The following is a 16,791-nucleotide window of genomic DNA, read 5'->3' on the forward strand; positions in this document are numbered from 1 at the left end:
TTGAGGCATAAGTTGTGCCTCTGTTTGTAGTCAGTCTGCGATTTTCTTACAACAGCTTAGGATATGATCAATGGTTTCGTCAGCTTCCTTGTACAATCTGCATTTTGGGTCATCACCTGATGTTCCACATTAATTCCATTGGTTCTGATGGCTTGCTCCTGGGCTGCAAGGATCAGGCCTTCTGTCTCCTTCTTCAGTGTCCCATTCGTGAGCCATAGTCAGGTCTTCTCCTTATCAGCTTTTCCTTCACTTTTATCAAGGAACTTTCCATGCAATGCTTTCTTGTGCCAGCTGTCAGCTCTAGTTTGTAGTGCGGTTTTCTTGTACTGGTTTTTTGTCTGCTGTGCTTTGAGGAGTTTCTGATTTTTGACTTCAATCAAAGCAGGTTCTTCACTTTGCTTGACATATTCTGCCAGGGCATGTTCTTCTTCTTTGACTGCTTGTTTTACTTGCAAGAGTCCTCTGCCACTAGATCTTCTGTCAGATATAGCCGGTCAACATCACTGCGAGGGTGCAGAGAATGATGAATGGTCATGAGTTTTCTTGTTTTTCTGTCCAAATTGTCCAGTTCCGCCTGTGTCCAGTTTATAATGCCAGCAGTATATCTTATTACAGGTATGGCCCAGGTGTTTTTGGCCTTGAGGGTGTTGCTTCCATTGAGCTTGTTTTTGAGAATTTTTCTGACCCTTTGTGTGTATTCTTTACTGACCACAGTTTTCACATGTTCATGCTTGATGTTGTCCAGCTGTAATATGCCCAGATATTTATAGGCCTCTGGCTGGTGACACTTTATTGTTTGGCCATTGGGCATATTTATGCCCTCACATTCAATGATTTTTCCCTTCGTCAATGTCACTGTCGAACATTTTGTCCAAACCAAACTCCATGCTGCTATCAGTGCTAAAAATTCGGACAGTGTTGGTCAGAGACTGGATTTCAGTTTCCGTTTTCCCATACAGCTTCAGGTCTTCCATGTAATCAGATGTGAAATTTTGTGAGATTTCTTAGATTTTTTTTTTTTAACATTGTTGACAAGAGGGATCATGGCAATAATGAAAAGCAGAGGGGACAATGAATCACCCTGGAAAATTCCTCTTCTGATGTTGACAAGTCCATAGCTTTCATTTCCAACAAACAGTTCAGTTTTCCAGTGCTCCATCATGTTTTCAATGAAAGTGCCAACGTTTTTACAAATCCCGATGGCATCCAGGCACTTGATGATCCAGCTGTGTGGGAGTGAGTCAAAGGCCTTTTTGTAGTCAATCCACATCATGTGAAGATTAGCTTTTCGGCTCTTACAGTTCTCCAGAATCATTTTGTCAATCATTAACTGGTCTTTTGTGCCCCTGCTTTTCCGTTTGTTGCCTTTCTGTTCATCTGGCAAGATGTTTTTTTCTTCAAGATAGTCTTGAATTCTGTCAGCTATGATGCCAGTCAGTAGTTTAAACATAGTGGGCAGACACGTTATTGGCCTGTAGTTTCCTGGTGCTGCTCCTTTTGCTGGATCCTTTTGTATCAGGTATGTTCTTCCAGTTGTTAGCCATTCACTGATACTTCCTTTCTGCAGCATCTCATTGAATTGTTGGGCCATTTTTCCATGTAAACTAATCAGATGTTTGATCCAAAATCCATGAAGTTGATCACTACCAGGCGATGTCCAGTTCTTGACTTTTTGCACTCGTTTGCTGATCATTTCAGTTGTTATTTCCATCAGTTCCATTTTGTTCTGTGAGAATTTTCCTTCAAACTCCTTTATCCACCCAGCGTTTTTGTTGTAGTTTTTATTATTTTCCCAAAGTTCTTTCCAGAACTTCGTTGTTGCAGTTTTCTCTGGCTTTATGGTTACTGTGTCTGTTCTTTGGTTCAGACTCTGGTAGAACCGTCTTTGGTCTGATTGAAACAGCTGATTTTGTCTGTACTAGATGATTCTGGCTTCATACCTTTCAATTTTTCTGGCTGTTGCTGTAATTTGTTCTTTCACGATTTCCAAAACTTCTTCAATTTTTCTGGTGTTTAGCCAGTACTTTCGGATCAGGTATTGCTTGATTTTGTCATTCTTCAGTTTCTTCTCTTTCATATTTTTCAGGTTACTTGCATCTGATCTAAGTTTCTTGATTTTCAACTCTAGCCTGATCTTCCACTTTGGTTTTCCAGTCGATTTTCTTTGGGGCTGCCTTGGTTGTAGGAGCCCAAGCTCTTCTGTTACTATCACTGCTGCACTGTAGGCATACTGGTTTGTTTGTTCAATTGATGTTATTTGGACAGTGGAGAGTACTGCATTCACATCTTTCATGAGAGGCGCCAGGTGTCTCTTGGGCACTGTTTTTAGAGTTGGGAGCCGTTTTCTTATGGCATTTGCTGCAGCATGAGCCATGGTCTTATCCTTGAGCTCTTGTTGTCTTGCTGTCAAGGTTCCTGGTGGTTCAGCAGATGTTTCAAGTGCTGGTTCTTCAAATTCTTGCAAAAGCTCCACACTTTCTTCTGATTCAATCTGTTCCACCATTCCAAGTGTTGCTGGAGTCTCTGTTGCTATCTGTGCTGTGGTCTGATAGTAATTTACTTTGCAAATTTTCTGGATTTCTTCGAGTTCAACTTCACTGAACACTTTGTTTCTTATTATGAATCTTCGTTGGTCAGCCAGTCGGGGTTCTGTTATCTGTGAGTCAGGGTACTCTTGTTTCCACAGTTGATGCATCCTTTTTTGGGAGCCACGCCTTTGAGGTTCAGATTTGTAGTAGCATTTCATAATTGTGCGGTTTTCTGGCATTGTGTATTTCTGCCGCTTCTGTGACTGTTCATTTGGGTTTTGATGATTCCGTAGCCCACTTGTTGATCGATGTCCAGAATCAGCAGCATCCACCGCGGTCCTTTTTATCCTGGGCGACGACCGAGCCAGTATAGACTTCGTTTGGGTTTGATTCTCCATAATGCTAATGGGTTAGGTGCTCTTAGTTCTGCTCCTCAGCTGAGGCCTCTCTGGCTTGGTTGGACCTGCCGGTAGTTACACTACCGCCAGCACAGCCCTCAGTCATCATTGGAGCAGTTAAGCCCCCCCCACCACGTCAAGGTGGCACCTGCGGGGGGGTATTATTATTATTATTATTATTATTATTATTATTATTATTATTATATACCAGCTTGGGGACCCGGCAGTGCCTGGGTTATTTGAAAAAGGCATATGGGATGTTAGCTAATATTAGTCAGGCAATTCGCTTTTTTATGAGTGTTCCAATTTGAAATTGCAGAAGAATGTGAGTGAACTACAGTTCCAAGAATCATGGGTCAAACATCCCCAAACCCCGCCAGTATTCAGCATAGGCCATGTTGGGTCCGTGTGCTAAGTTTGGTCCAGATCCAGTGTTGGCTAGGTTCAGTGCCCTCTGGATGCAGGGTGAACGACAACTCCCAGAGTGCAAGGTCAGTTCCCCCCAACCTCCGCAGGAAAGAGAGAGGCCTCCGCAGGAAAGAGAAATGCATTTTTGGGTTGCTTTTAAAAGTGTGTGTTTTGAGATAGATTTTTGTCAAGCAAATTCTCGCTTCATCTGAGTGGGTGTTCCTGCTTCATGCCTAAGAGAAGTTTCCTGTTCCTGGATCTTTGAAGCCTTTGGGCCTTTGTTCTTTGAGATCTATTGTCTACTGTTCTGGCTTAGGAATTATTGGATTGTTATGGCTTATGGACTAATGGATTTTTATGGCTTATGGACTAATGGATTCCTATTGACTCTTTTACTGCAATCTTGAAAACTTTATAACTGCCTGCTTTGATTTATATTTGCTTTTGCTCAATAAAACTACAAAAGACTTCCTTCTGCGTGTGACTGGGTGCCTATAGCAAGGTGAACTATTCTGAGGTGCAACACTTCCCACCCAGACCCAGCATGGCCAAATTTACATACTGGTGGGGTTTCGGGATAATTGACCTTTATATCCAGGAGTTATAGTTCACGCGTACTCAGGCCCCATTTGGACCAAGCCTCCCACACAAATTTAACATCGCCAACTGGAAATAATGTTGGACTTAGGTGGTCTCTGCGAGTTATAGTTCACCTGTGTTCCGTGAGCCCTCTGCACCCCACCAAAAACACATCTAGACCAAACTTGCCACACAGATCCAACACGACTACTTGGTATAGTAGCAGAGGTTAGAGGTGCTTCAATTTCCTATCCGGAAGTTGTAGTTCACCCATATCCACAGACCACTGAAGGTAGCCAACGTCACATCACGACCAAACTTGCCACACAGACTCAACATGCCCAACTGTAAATACTGGCACGGTTTTGGGGTCTGGGAATTGTAGTTCACCTGTATTCAAAGAACACTGAACCCAGCAAGTCACAAGCCGGCAGAACGTTGGATAAGTGAATATGTTGGATAATTACAAGGCATTCAGGAAAACCTGATTAAACATCAAATTAGGTAATCATTATACAAATTAAACACCAAAACATCATGTTATACAACAAAGTTGATTAGAAAAAATAGTTCCATGCGCACTGATGCTATGTAGTAATTACTATATTTACAAATTTACCACAAAATATCACAATTAATTTAAAACACTGACTACAAAAACATTGACTACTAAAAGGCAGACTGCGTTGCATAATCCAGAACATTGGATAAGTGAATGTTGGATAAGTGAGACTCTACTGTAATATGAAATAATTACTGTGGTATAATAAACAAAACAATACAATCTCTAAATTCACAACACTAAATAAAGAACAACACTCTGAAAACAGGGGAATTCCACACAGGAAACAATCAGGGTCAGCTAACACCTCCCAACAAAGTATTCCCATCACCAAAGTCTGGCAAAACCTCTATTTTCTCAGGGCCACAGACAGTAGAAGCACATAAAATATCGCAAAGAACACCACACTGAAAACAGGGGAATTCCAAACGAAACAATCAGGGCCAGCTAACACCTCCCAACAAAAATTCACTCAGACAGGAAGCAGCCAGGCTTTAAAGCTGCACGACCATTACATGCTAATCATTTTCCCTAATTGCAGCATTCATACTTCCCTCCAACAGACAAAAAAAACCCAATCAGAAATATAGTTTATTCATCATCATCATCATTTCATCATCATCATTTAATTACTTATTAATCGCCCTCCATCCACGATGCTCTAGGCGATTTACAAGATAAAATTGTAAAGGATAAAAATACATACATACAAATATTGATTAAAAAATTAAAATAGATTAAAAGCTCTAGTAAAGAGCCAGGTCTTGAGTGCTAGGGTAAAAGGCCCTAACTCATGCATGGCTTTCATATTCACAAGCTTACTATCCAACATATTCGCTTATCCAACATTCTGCCGGCCCGTTTATGTTGGATAAGTGACTTTACTGTAATAATAAATATTACTTGTACAATCAAACCTTGTGTGCCAGTTGCGCCCATACATTGGACCACGGTGGTCCAGGCTCTTGTTGGACCCCGAATAGACTACTGCAACGCACTCTATGTGGGGCTGCCTTTGGAGACTGCTCGGAAGCTTCAACTAGTCTAACGGGCAGCAGCCAGATTGCTCACTGGACTGACATGCAGGGAGCATACCATCCCCTGTTTGGCCAGCTCCAGTGGCTGCCAGTCTGCTACCGAGCACAATTCAAAGTGCTGGCTTTGGCCTATAAGGCTCTAAACAGTTCCGGCCCAGCTTACTTGTCCAAATGTATATTTGTATATTCGGGGGAGATGGAGGCAAGATAAAAATAAACTTATTATTATTATTATCTCCCTCTATTATCCACCTCGTAGGTTAAGATCATCGAGGGAGGCTCTGCTCTCGATCCCACCACCTTCGCCAGTGCAACTGGTGGGGATGAGAGACAGGGCCTTCTCAGTGGTGGCCCCCCATCTGTTGGAAAATTACGCAAGTGAGTGTTGTGGTTCAGTCTGATTATGAAGGGGGATTTGAAAGGGGATTTGGGTTTCAGCAGTTTGTTCCAGGAAATGTGGAACAGTGGTTTGGCCCAGGGAATGTTGATGATTCAGAAATGCAGGTGGATTCGGGAGGTGCTGATGGCTTGGGAAAACGGACGGAACAGGGGAATGTGGAAAGTTCTGAGTTTAGCAGAGATAAGGATGACCTTTTACAGGAGTCTGAGAATTGTCCACAAAGCCCAGATGGTAGCGAGGGGATGAATGCTTGTTAGACAGGGATTGCGTGAGAATTGCAGGCAGGCGCGGGGAAACAAGAGTGCAGAGGAATGTGTTCATGGCTTGCAAGGAGGGTTAAAAAGAGATGCAGTGGGGAAAGATTTCAGTCAGAGCAACCTCGCTTTTGGAGAATCAACTCTTGCCTTGTTTTCGGTTCATGTCTCGTCTCATGCTTAGAATCTGTTTGACGTTCATGTTACCTTTTTCCTGGGAACTGCTTTGCTATTTTTGGGACTTTGTCCTAATATCTACGAAGCCTTTGAACGGTGTTTTATGGATTTTACTTGCAATTGGATTATTGCTTTCTTTACTGCTTTTTATTAAGTTTTGCTATTTTTTACCAATAAACTGAAAAACTCAAGCCTGCTGTGGTGGAGTGTGTGTGCTGTAGCAAGGTGAATCATTGCTGAGGTGCGACAGGGAGGTTTATATCTCTGTGGAAGGTCCCGGGTGGGAGAAAGAAAGAACTCGTCTGTTGGAGGCAGGTGTGGATGTTGTCACTAATCACCTTGATTAGCATGAATGGCTTTGCCACCTTCATTCCTACCTGGGGGAATCCTTTGTTCGGAGGTGTTAGCTGTCCCTAAGTGATTCATGTCTGGAATTTCTCTGTTTTCAGAGTGTTGTTCTTTATTTATTGTCCTGATTTTAGAGTTTGTTAATACTGGGAGCCAGATTTTGTGAGAGTGGTCGAGCTTTTCTGTGTTCTCAAATAATATTCTGTGTCCAGGCGGGTTCATCAAGTGCTCTGCTCTGGCTGACTTCTCTGGCCGAGTGAGTCTGCAGTGCCTTTCATGTTCCTTGATTTGTGTCTGGGCGATGCTGCTGCATTTGTGGGTCCCTCTGGAGACTTGTCCACAGATGCATGGTATGTGGGAGACTCCTGCAGAGGTGACATGACAGGATAAACCGCTGAGCTGCTGAACTTACTAAACAAAAGGCCGCAGGTTTGACTCCGTGGAGCAGAGTGAGTGCCCGCTGTTAGCCCCAGCTTCTGCTAACCTAACAGTTCGAAAACATACAAATGTGAATAGATCAATAGGTATCGCTCTGTGGGGAAGGCATTGGCGCTCCACCCAGTCATGTCAGTGTCCACATGACTTTGGAGGTGTATATGAACAACGCCAGCTCTTCAGCTTTGAAATGGAGATGAGCACCAACCCCCAGGGCTGGACACGACTGGACTTAACGTCAGGGGGAAACCGTTACCTTTACTATGAAGGGAAAGTTTTGGAGAGCGGTGCCACCTATATGCAGATGACACCCAACTCTACTACTCCTTCCCACCTTAAGCCAAGGAAGCTGTCCTGACATGGTCTGTATTAAAGTTTACGCACAAGGTTCCGGATGAATGGATTGATATATATGTGTGTGTGTGTGTGTGTGTGTTTTATTATGTGTTTTAATGGTATTGTTAACTGATTTGTGTGTGTTGTTTTGATTTTAGTGATTGTGGTTCGGGCATTGAGTTTTGCCAACTTCTGTAAGCCACCTTGAGTCCCCTCGGGTGAGAAAGGCGGGGTAGAAATGTTGTAAGGAAATAAATAAATATATAAATAAAACCTTTTCTTTCTGGTGGGCTTTTAAAGAAGGTTTTAAAGATCAATTCAGGGGCTGCTGTAGTTTTCAGTTTGGAATATGTTTTTATGAATTTATATTGAATTTTAATTAATACCAATGATAATTAATTATGTTTAATTATATATATATATGTGTGTGTGTGTATTTTAAATTGTACTAAAATGCTTTTAATGTAACCGGCTTTGAATCTCCTTGTTGAGAGCAAAAGCAGGGAACATATAAACATCATGATGATGATAATGATGATGATGATGATAATGATGGGAGAACTGAAGGTCCTTGTCCTTCATTCCTTATCTTTTATCTCTTTTTTCTTCACCAGGGAAAGGAGCAGTCTATGGAGTCACATTTGTCATGATGGGAAACAATTCAACATCTAGCGGATATTGAAGAACTTGGAATTCCAAAGTGCAGGAAGAAAACCAGTCCTATAGGAAGAAGAAATGCTCCAGAGATGCTGATCTGGCTGAACTCTTCACCTCACTCATAGTTCAGAAAGGGAAAGATGGAGAAGAAAGCATATAAATGTACTGAATGTGGGGAGATCTTTAGTCAGCAGGAAAAACTGCAGATACATGAAAGCACTCACACTGGTAAGAAGCCCTATGCATGCCTGGAATGTGGAAATAGATTCACGCAGAGTAGAGATCTACGGTCACATCAGAGAACTCACACTGGGGAGAAACCTTATGAATGCCAGGAATGTGGAAAGAGCTTCACTCACAGTACAAATCTACATAGACACCAAAGAACTCACACTGGAGAGAAACCCTTTAAATGCCACGAGTGTGGGAATAGCTTTGCTCAGAGTGGAACACTACATTCACATCAAAGAGCTCACACTGGGGAGAAACCCTTTCAATGCCTAGATTGTGAAAAGAGCTTTGCTCAGAGTGGACATCTACGTTCACATCAAAGAGCTCACACTGGAGAGAAACCCTATAAATGCCAGGAGTGTGGGAAGAGCTTTGCTGAGAGTGGACATCTACGTAGACATCAAAGCGCTCACACTGGGGAGAAACCCTTTAAATGTCTAGATTGTGGAAAGAGCTTTGCTCAGAATGGAAATCTACGTTCACATCAAAGAGCTCACACTGGGGAGAAACCCTTTAAATGCCTAGATTGTGGAAAGAGTTTTGCTCAGAGTGGACAACTACGTTCACATCAAAGAGCTCACACTGGGGAAAAACCCTATGAATGCCAGGAGTGTGGAAAGAGCTTTCCTCGGAGTGAACATCTACGTTCACATCAGAGAACTCACACTGGGGAGAAACCCTATGAATGCCCGGAGTGTGGAAAGAGCTTTCCTCGGAGTCAATATCTATGTTCACATCAAAGAACTCACACTGGAGAGAAACCTTATGAATGCCTGGAATGCGGAAAGAGCTTCGCTCACAGTACAAGTCTACGTAGACATCAAAGAACTCACACTGGAGAGAAACCCTATAAATGCCGGGAGTGTGGGAAGAGCTTTCCTCGGAGTGAACATCTACATTCACATCAAAGAGCTCACACTGGGGAGAAACCCTTTAAATGCCTAGATTGTGGAAAGAACTTTGCTCGGAGTGGAACACTACATTCACATCAAAGAGCTCACACTGGGGAGAAACCCTTTAAATGCCTAGATTGTGGAAAGAACTTTGCTCGGAGTGGAACACTACATTCACATCAAAGAGCTCACACTGGGGAGAAACCCTTTAAATGCCTGGAGTGTGGAAAGAGCTTTGCGCAGAATGCAAAACTGTATTCACACCAAAGAACTCACACTGGTGAGAAACCCTATCAATGCCTGGAGTGTGGAAAGAGCTTTGCTCAGAGTGAACATCTCCGTTTACATCAGAGAATTCACACTGGGGAAAAACCCTGTGAGTGAAAGAGGTTCACTCACACTGGAGATCTATACAAACATAATAGAACTCACACTAGGAAGAAACTGTAAATGCCTGGAATGTGAAAAGAGCTTTACTGAGAGTGGAGCATTCAACTTAAAATATACAAATATGCAAACATTGAGACAGGATGGTTTTCAACTGGGAATTTTAAATCTATTGGGAGGTGCTTAGAGTGTGGAAAGAGCTTTGCTTAGACTCAACATCTCCATTTATGTGAAAGAACTCAAACTGAGGCTCTCCCCGCGTTACAAACAAGAAAGGTTTGGTAGGTTTATTCTTAAGTTCAATTTGTATATGGGTCAGAACAGGTATATTTTAAGTGTAATTCCAGTCAGTTTTTGTTTAGTTTTGATAGTACAGTAAAAGTAACTTTTCCTTGCTGCCTTTGTCCCTATTTAGAAGATTTCTCCTCATGTTTTATCCCTATCAGTACTGGATTTTGAAAATTTTGGGTTGCGATGAAAATGAGGCCTTTCACATGACAACTTTTGCAAGAGTGAATTTTGCTTCTTAGGGGTAGATTTCCTCTCACATCCTGTTGGCTCAAGAACAAGAAGATAAATTAAATCTTTCTACAGAGGATAGAGATAGCAGAAAAAATCTCACAGTGACTCTATTGCCACACCATAATGACCAAAACTAAAATTTCCATGGAGTTCTGCTTCAAATGCAGGTAGTCCTGAGTGGGGGATAATGATGTGTTTTAAAGTAGTTGCTGCAACTTCCTCCACTGGTTTGACAGTTCTGGGGAATGTTTTGGGCCAGTCCATCATGTTGCCCATTAACACCAACCAGTGCCGGTATCTCCCACTCCAGAAAGGAGTCTACAAGAATAATAATAAGAATAATAAGAATAATAAACTTTATTTATACCCCCGCCACCATCTCCCCAACGGGGACTCGGGGTGTCTTACATGGGGCTATGCCCAGAACAATACAATATAACAGAATATAAAAAGAACAAGAAATCATAACACATTGAACAATACAATAAATGATAATATACATTACAACGCAAAATCAGAAGAACAATAAAAACAAGGGTGGGTCACATGAACACTAAGTTAAAACTCGAGGTGAGAAAGAAATAAGAATAAAAACAAAGAACAGGGTCATAAAATGGTGGTGTAATCTGGAGAATCAATGGAACCAACTACTACAGAGAAAAAAAAATAGGCAAATTCAGAAACGATCAATTTCTTCTGAAAGATTTTACAATTGATGGACAAAAAAAGAACCCATCATTCAGTGGGCAAAAAATATAGGCCGAATAAGTCTAGAAGAATGGGAACCACCACCGCACAGCCCCCAGTGCCACATCAGTGCGAAACCATGGAGTTCAATATAGTTACAGCTCTAGGATAAAAACTGTGACTCAGTCTGTTTGTCCTTATCTTTGTCGCCTTGTATCATCCTCAAGATGGTAATAATTCAGATAAAGAATATGCCGGGTGAGATGGATCTCCAAGAATGCGCTGAGCTTTCTTAAGGCTACGGGACTTATACGATCCTTCTGAAGAGAGGAGAAAGAGGACAACCCATGATTCTCTGAAGAAGTGGTGACCCTTTGGAGTGCCTTCCTATCTGCCGCTGTGCTATTTATTTATTTATTTATTTATTTTAATTTATATACCGCTCTTCTCCCCCAAGGGGACCCAGAGCGGTCTTAAATAATGGCAAGATTAATGCCACATATAATACAAAACTATGTTACCAAACTATGTGCAGATGCAGGAGGTTAGGACACTTTTTCCTCTATGGCACAATGGGAGAAAGTCACCAGAAGTTTTTCATTCCATTGGTGGTTCCTCAGAAGTCTTAGCGAGTACAATCTCTGCTGGGCCCTTTTCCCCAACACTGCCAGATGAATGCTGCCCCAGGTCAGATCCTCCTTCACAAGAACACCCAGGGACTTACCATCCACCACCTGCTCCACTTGGTCCCCATTTGTGACCAAGGACTGGATTTCTGGTCTGTTCTTTTCTGTAGTCCACTATGAGCTCCTTGGTCTTGTTGATGTTCAGAACCAAGTTATTGTCCCTGCACCACGAGAGCAGCCGATCTGCCTCACCCTGATAGGCAGATGCATCTCCTTCAGAGTTAAGAAGCCCGGTAATGATATTGCTATGATGGATGGGGGTGAACTCTTTCTACTGGGATTATTAGACAAATAGACACTGAAACACCAAACATACCAACGCCAAAAGATTGGATTACCATTTTTTTTTAAATGGCCGAAATGGATAAATTAACGTCAGCTCTACAAGAAACAAATACACATACACAGAAACTTCAAGAAGAATGGAACCCCTTTACTGCATGTACAGTAGAGTCTCGCTTATCCAACGTAAACGGGCCGGCAGAATGTTGGATAAGCGAATATGTTGGATAATAAGGAGAAATTAAGGAAAGGCCTATTAAACATCAAATTAGGTTATGTTTTTACAAATTAAGCACCAAAACATCATGTTTAACAACAAATTTGACAGAAAAAGTAGTTCAATATGCAGTAATATTATGTTGTAATTACTGTATTTACGAATTTAGCACCAAAATATCACGATGTATTGAAAACATTGACTACAAAAATGCGTTGGATAATCCAGAACGTTGGATAAGTGAGTGTTGGATAAGTGAGACTCTACTGTATAAAGAACCAAAGGGAGAGGACCACAGCAGGATTAGTGGACTAAAATGATATTAATAATACATAGGTACATTTTGTACTTTTTATACACTCTGTGTTCAAGAGACTTTAGATAACTGACCTATCAGCACTCTTTAATTAAAATAGAAATGGTTACAAGACTTGTATTTTAGATATTTTATAACTATATAGACTCAAATGAATAATGTTTGTTTAGTGTTTAAAAAAAGAAAAGACGTTGGATGTCATCCTGGACTCCACAGTTCTCCAGTCCTCATTGAGTAGTTAGACTAGAGCAGGGGTCCCCAAACTAAGGCCCGGGGGCCGGATGCGTCCCTCCAAGGTCATTTACCTGGCCCCCGCCCTGTTTTATAATATAATATTTTATATCATTTTAAATAATATAATATAATGTATATACATATAATATTGATAATAATATTATGTTATACAATATAATACTAATAATAATACCATATAATAATGTTAATTCTTTGTTATATATTACATATAATATTACAGTATAGTGTTATAGTTCAATATACAGTAGAGTCTCACTTATCCAACATAAACGGACTGGCAGAATGTTGGATAAGTGAATATGTTGGATAATGAGGGATTAAGGAAAAGCCTATTAAACATAAAATTACATTATGATTTTACAAATTAAGCACCAAAACATCATGTTATATAACAAATTTGACATAAAAAGTAGTTCAATACGAAATAATGCTACGTAGTAATTGCTGTATTTATGAATTTAGCACCAAAATATCACGATTTATTGAAACGTCGACTACAAAAATGTGTTGGATAATCCAGAACGTTGGATAAGCGAGCGTTGGATAAGTGAGACTCTACTGTATTTCACCAGTGAGTCACAGGGTGAGAAGCCAAGATGGGCAGATGGTCCATTTCACAGTCATCCCTCGATGAACCTTCAAAAAAATCCTTGTTACGAACTGATGTTGCAACTCTGCTCTCCAGCCTTAATATGTTTGAGTCCTTCCCATCACCAAACTCCTTAAACATTTCTAGTACATCATGGTTGTGATCGAGGTGACCACCCCCCCCCCCAGGACTTTGTAAAAGATAGTTCAAAAATCAAGACTTTATGTTCTATATTCCATATATTTATAGTAGAAGGTGATTGAGACTTTTTACTGGAGTTTACTGTGGATTATCCCTGCACTCTGAGGCAAGAGATAACAACTTCATGAATTGTGAAATCATGCTGCTAAAACTCCACTTTTATGAATTTCCATATTTGGGTTCCCCAGATGTTGTGAACTTCGTTCTTATCAAATGTTTTCAATTGTTTATATCATTCATGATTCCCCTTTATGCAATGTAACCCACCTTTATGGATTCTCCCTTATTTCCTTGAAATCTATCTATCTGCCTATATGTATTTGTACTCTTTGGGATCCCCGGAAAATATGTGTTTTTCCCAGCTGGGTTTATGTTCCAACTTTATTTTATTTTTCATTTTATTTCATATAATTGTCAAATCATGAAATCAAATGGGAAATATTTTGACCCCAACATGAACCCCAGCTCCTATGACCCAGGTTTACCTTCCCCAAAACAAAAGGATAATCTGCCACAGTTTAACCCAATCTAATTCAGATTGCATGGACAATATAAGGCTTGAGTCCTAAAGGTGATTCGCCCCCAAGGCAAACATTGTCATATCTCATCCTAAGGAAACTCCAGGACATCTCAGGAAGGCGCCCTGCTGGGCCCATTTCCACCCATCCTTACTTCCACCTCTGACACCCCAAGGCATATCTGAAATCAGTGTACATGACAGGGACCCCTGATTGCTGTCATTAATCCCTTTAGAATCCGGCCGGGCAGGAATTAATCTGATCCTTCCTGCTTAGTCACTTCATTGTTTCAATAACTCCCGCCTTCTCCTCTCTGATTGGCCCGAGTGGGGACAAAAAGCAGCTCCCTATTGGGCCAGCAGAGCAAGGCGGGAAACGAAAGCCCGCCTCGTTCAACACTCTAGCCTATCCGCGATCAGATGGGCGGGGAAGCGGGGCGGGAAATTCAAGGGGCTGTCAGACTGAAACATTGTATAAATATGGCTTTATTTTGGTTATATGGTACGCTAGTAGACTGAATGATCGCTACTAGTGTCCTTTTCAGCTGAATCGCTCAATAAAGACTCCTTGGCGGATTTTCCTTCAACTTTGGCGGACCTTCTTCATTTCGGCTCCCGGTTGTATTGCGGCTCATATTCTCCTATTGGCTCCGCCAAGGTCCGTTCTCTCAGGACCGGATCGGCTCTCTCCTTAAGGGGCCCGATCCCCTAGAAACGCGGTCGACAACATGGTCATACAGACTTACCTGGGCGTCACACCTTAGAGTAAAAATACAGATAAATAACCTTTCATTGTTAACAAAATGAAGCTCTGCAGGACAAGCCAGCCACAGGAAAAGTTAAGGGATTATGAAGTGAAAAGGTAAGCAACAAACTTAAAAAATAAAAGGGGGAGGAAGGTATTTCTTGCCAAATTAAATACAGTATTTTATAAAATGTTTACAATGATTATGTGTTTTAAACTATGTTGTAACCCACTTCAAGCCACAAGGACAGCCGAGTAATTTATTATTATTATTATTATTATGCCCCTATAAATCTGAGTCCAGTAAGTAGAAAAATACAGGCCCAGAAGGGAAGATGTAACAGATTTGTTTAGCCTAAGTGAAGGGGCAAAGATGTAAAAATACTCCTCTTAATTCAAATTCAAAAACAGGAGGCCCTTTTCCGAGGAGAGGGCGAGGAAGGACACCACAAAAGTTGGATCTTCAAACTGCAAAAAAGCTATTTATTGCGAGTTTAGCAATAACAACAAAAATGCATACATCAATACAATAAAAGAATTCGTTGCAACCTGAAAAATAGTTGCAAGTATAGATTCGAAACCGCTGGGAACCCTAGGAGTGGTGGCTAACCGGTTCAGTCCTGATGTATTGTTATTATTGAAAAGCAACTTCTTTTCTGGAACAACTCTTTCCCACACATCAGCATTTTCTCTCAAACATAGGCCTTTCTCAAACATAGGCCCCACAAAAGCCTTTAGCAAATTAGGTCAATCAAAACATATAGGACTTATAGTTATTAGAAGTATCTTTGAAAATTCTCTTTTTAAACCCACGTCCCCGTCATAAGGAAAAGTTAGTGTGTGGCCTACCTTGAGTGGTCGGTTTGCGAGCAGCCATTTTGTAAAAAAACAACAACTAGGCAGACATTTTGTGTGGCTCCTTTCTAACAGAAGCCAGGGGGAGGAGCTATAATTGCAGCTATTTGCATGAAGCGGCCTGATTGGCCAGATGCAAATAAGCAGTTGCTAAGGCACGAGAGAGGGGCGGAGCTAAAACGTCGGTTAGTTCAGTTAGGCCTGAACATTCTAGTCAGTTGAGAGGGGGGTTTTTTTGTATCAGGAGCAACTTGAGAAACTGCAAGTCACTTCTGGTGTGAGAGAATTGGCCATCTGGATGTTTTTATGTTTTGCCATCCTTGTGGGAGGCTTCTCTCACGTCCCCGCATGGAGCTGGAGCTGATAGAGGGAGCTCATCCGCACTCTCCCTGGGTGGGATTCAAACCTGGCAGCCTTCAGGTCAGCAACCCAACCTTCAAGTCACAAGGCCTTAACCCAATACAAGTTGAGTTGGGAACCGTGAAGGAGTGAGCTGGTTCCCTGTAGTTTAAATATTGTGATAACTGAGTTATTGGTGGTAGCTGGTTAGCTAGGAGCTCAGGAAGGACCGAGTGTCCTAGTTTAAGTTTAAAAGTCAGTCAGAGTGTTAACTGAATAGCTGTGAGCTAAAGAGAGGACAGAGAGTCCTAGTTTAGGTTTGAAAAAGCAGTTTAGTCAGGACTTCAGGGTCGAGTTCAAGTTTTAAAAGTCAGTTTTGAAAGTACAGTAGAGTCTCACTTATCCAACATAAACGGGCCAGCAGAACGTTGGATAAGCGAATATGTTGGATAATACGGAGAGATTAAGGAGAAGCCTATTAAACATCAAGTTAGGTTATGATTTTACAAATTAAACACCAAAACATGTTATACAACAAATTTGACAGAAATAGTAGTTCAATATGCAGTAATGCTACGTAGTAATTACTGTACAGTAGAGTCTCATCCAACATAAACGGGCCGGCATAACGTTGGATAAGCGAATATGTTGGATAATAAGGAGAGATTAAGGAGGAGCCTATTAAACATCAAATTGGGTTATAATTTTACAAATTAAGCACCAAAACATCATGTTATACAACAAATTTGACAGAAAAAGAAGTTTAATCCACGGTAATGTTATGTTGTAATTACTGTATTTACAAATTTAGCACCAAAATATCATGATGTATTGAAAACCTTGACTACAGAAATGTGTTGGATAATCCAGAACGTTGGATAAGCGAATGTTGGATAAGGGAGACTACACTGTACTTATGCAAAAGCCTTTTAGGAAGGAAAGGCCAAGGA

The 16,791-nt window shown here is 41.2% G+C and overlaps 1 protein-coding gene across 2 annotated transcripts in view; it reads left to right on the forward strand.

Annotated features, from left to right (window-relative positions):
- Positions 1-10,026, forward strand: part of LOC100564755 (zinc finger protein 420) — a 36,244-nt gene extending 26,218 nt beyond the window's left edge. The window contains exons 1-2 of one of the 2 annotated variants that reach the window (XM_016998638.2): positions 5,773-7,705; positions 8,077-10,026. In XM_016998638.2, coding sequence (XP_016854127.2) covers positions 8,260-9,627 — 1,368 coding nt within the window. In that variant the 5' untranslated portion in view covers positions 5,773-7,705; positions 8,077-8,259 and the 3' untranslated portion in view covers positions 9,628-10,026. Of the gene's footprint in view, positions 1-5,772; positions 7,706-8,076 lie in introns of those variants that run through there. The other variant, XM_062979229.1, reaches the window with a different exon arrangement.
- The last annotated feature ends 6,765 nt before the right edge of the window (positions 10,027-16,791 follow it).

Source organism: Anolis carolinensis, chromosome 4 (assembly GCF_035594765.1).
Source record: "Anolis carolinensis isolate JA03-04 chromosome 4, rAnoCar3.1.pri, whole genome shotgun sequence".
NCBI classification, from domain to species: domain Eukaryota; kingdom Metazoa; phylum Chordata; class Lepidosauria; order Squamata; family Dactyloidae; genus Anolis; species Anolis carolinensis.